This window comes from Hyperoodon ampullatus, assembly GCF_949752795.1.
Source record: "Hyperoodon ampullatus genome assembly, chromosome: 2".
Taxonomy (NCBI): Eukaryota; Metazoa; Chordata; class Mammalia; order Artiodactyla; family Ziphiidae; genus Hyperoodon; species Hyperoodon ampullatus.
The window spans coordinates 4392569-4395110 of record NC_136915.1 but is presented as its reverse complement, the minus strand read 5'-3'; the positions used below and the strand labels follow the sequence as shown (position 1 = coordinate 4395110).

General features: G+C 65.9%; 1 protein-coding gene across 1 annotated transcript; it reads right to left on the bottom strand.

Moving 5' to 3' along the window:
* Positions 1-1147: 1147 nt before the first annotated feature.
* Positions 1148-2305, bottom strand: HES3 (hes family bHLH transcription factor 3; the record flags this gene model as incomplete). The annotated part of the gene is made up of 4 exons (XM_079697406.1): positions 1148-1521; positions 1883-1964; positions 2061-2156; positions 2246-2305. The coding sequence occupies 4 exons, from the start codon at positions 2303-2305 to the stop codon at positions 1148-1150; spliced, it is 612 nt and encodes a 203-aa protein (XP_079553532.1).
* Between the last annotated feature and the right edge of the window lie 237 nt (positions 2306-2542).

Below are 2542 nucleotides of genomic sequence, written 5' to 3'. Positions count from 1 at the left end.
TGGTAGTTCAAAAAGATTCACCTAAGTAGGCATCATGGGAGAAATTAGAATCTTCGTGGCCTCTTTATACCCATTTCAGAAGTTCGCACTGTCCTTATTTTGAATTTCAAGCTGGTGGGAGGAGGTGCTAGGATCTCTTCCTGGGCTCGGGGCAGGATCCCTGTCCTCCAGCCCCGGGCTTCCCCTCGCGGGCCGGGAGCCCCGGGTTCGAGTCCGGGCACAGCAATGACCTCATTTTCGGACGAGTAAAACGTCGCACAGCACTCCCAGGGTTGTCAAGGGTGGTGGGCTCCCTGGAGGCCCCAGAGGTCCGGAGTCGGGGATTCTGCGGGGCCGGGGTCTTTTCCAAGTGGGGAGAAGTGAACTCTCCCTTGAGAGGAGCCGGGGTGTGCCCTAGCAGCCCCCAAGTTGGTGCGACAGTGCGCGGGGTCCCTACCAGAAGCCGCGCGGAGCCAAGCGTCGGGTGGCCGGGGCGGTAGGTGGAGCATCTTACCGGGCGGGGCCACAGCGCTGAGCGGGTGCGGGGCAGGGTCGCTAAGGAGAGGGCTTCCGAGAGGGCAGACTTAGGAGCGCGCGTCAGTGGGTGGGCCGCGCCGCGTGCGGAGGGGGTGGGGATCCCCGGAAGCCGAGTGGGTCCAGGATGGGGATGGGATGGGGGCCCCTTGCCGGGGGGGCGGGGCCTGGCGCGCTTTGTGCCGGTGGGAACAGGGCGTCCCTGGCCGGCTGAATGGGCAGGGGCGGGACAGCGATTCTCCTCGCTGCGAGGGGTCCGCTCTGTGCCGCTGCCGACGGCGACCTTCCCACCGCGGCGCGGCCGCGGGGCGGGGACGAGCTGCCCGCCAGGGGCCCTGGGAAAGGGGCGCAGCCCGGGACACCCACTCCCAGCCCCACTGGAAGGTGGGAGGAGGAGAAAGCGAGTCTGGCCTAAGTGGGTAGGGCTGGGGTGGGGGGTGGGTTATGCCTAGACGCGCAGAACCCGGTCCAATCGTAGCTTCGTGTATTTCCCCGAGTTCGAAAAGACGCGGCACCCTCCCGGCCACCCCGTCCCGGGACCAGAAGCGATGACCGGAGTCCCGGCCGTCCAAAACAGTCTCTGCGTCCCCAGGCCAGACGAGGGCCTCCGTGAGTCCGAGGAAGCACCTGATCCTCACCAGGGCCGCCACAAGCGCAGCCCCGGCCCCGGGCTCTCGGCGAAGCGGCGAGACGCCGACTGCGGCGCGGGGATGCTGGTAGACTGACCGGGGAGACCTCCAGAGAAGAGGACCCGGGGTGGCGGGGACCGCGAGCCGCCGGCGGCCGGAGCAGGGGCCCAAACTGGGGGGGCTCCGGGGCCGCGCCGCTCGGGCGCCTCGGGGCCGGGACTGGCGCTGTCCATGGTGCTGCCACTCGCGCGCTCGTGCGCCAGGGGGCAGCGCAGGCCGTCGCCGCCCTCCTCTCCGCGCCGCAGAAGTTGGCTAACGCCCGGCAGACAGCCGCGTAAGCCCGACGGGTACTCGGCTCCGCTGGGGACCGGCCAGAGCCCTGGGGGGAGGGGAGCGGATGAGAGAAATGCGGAAAGGAGGGGAGAGGAGGAGGAAAGGAAAGATGGAGAGAGGAGAGAGCAAGGGAGGGGAGAAGTGCGGAGGGAGGGGAGTCAGCCCGAACCCGCTCCCCGCTTCCCGGGTCCAGACCTTCGCCCACCCGGATTACAACTCCACAGCCAGCCGGGCTTTTGCTGCCTGCCCACTCACAGCAATATGGGGCCCCCTCCTCACTCAGCTGCCCACTGCCCTGAGCAGTTCTTCTCAGTCCATCCCTCTTTTATCTGGCCTTGTAGAATTCATGGCTCTGACCCCACAAGTTCCCCCGCCTCTTCGCCCGACCCCCCAAGCCATCCCGCTACCTTGCACCGAGTTCTGAAGGCTTTTCATGTACTTGACGCTCAGCTCCAGTATGTCTGCCTTCTCCAACTTGCGTTTCCGGATCTGGGGATCCGTGGAAAGGGCTCTTAGCACCGCAGCCTGGACTGGAGCGGATGAGGCTGGTATCATCCCTTACCTCCACCGAGGCCCCTTTCTCACCTGGTGCGAGTAGTGTTTCTCTAGCAACGATCTGAGCTGCTCCAGCGACACATTAATGCGCGCCCGTCGCTTCTTCTCCATCAGCGGCTTGGAGATCTGTGGGTGAGCAGCAGTTAGAGGGCAGGGCCTTGGCCCTCTCGCCCTCTGCCCCACCCCTCACCCCCGCAGCCCTCAGGACCCCAGACCTTGCGGAAGTTGCCGGCGGGGCCGCCAGAGCTGCCCTGGGTCTCGGACTCAGTGCCCATGTTGTCGTAGCGGAGACCACTGGAGGCGGAACCGCCTTTATAGGGGCCCCTCGTTTACATGTCAATGAGGCGCTCCTGGACTTGTGGAACCCCCAGGGGGAGGGGATGAGAGAGGGACACACTGGGAAGTTCGCCACCTCCCTCCGCCTCTTCTCTTCCCTTAGTCCAGGCCTCACCTCCAGGACCCCTCCTCCCTCCTGAGGGACCACCTTTACCCTTTCTCAGTCTTTCCTTTTT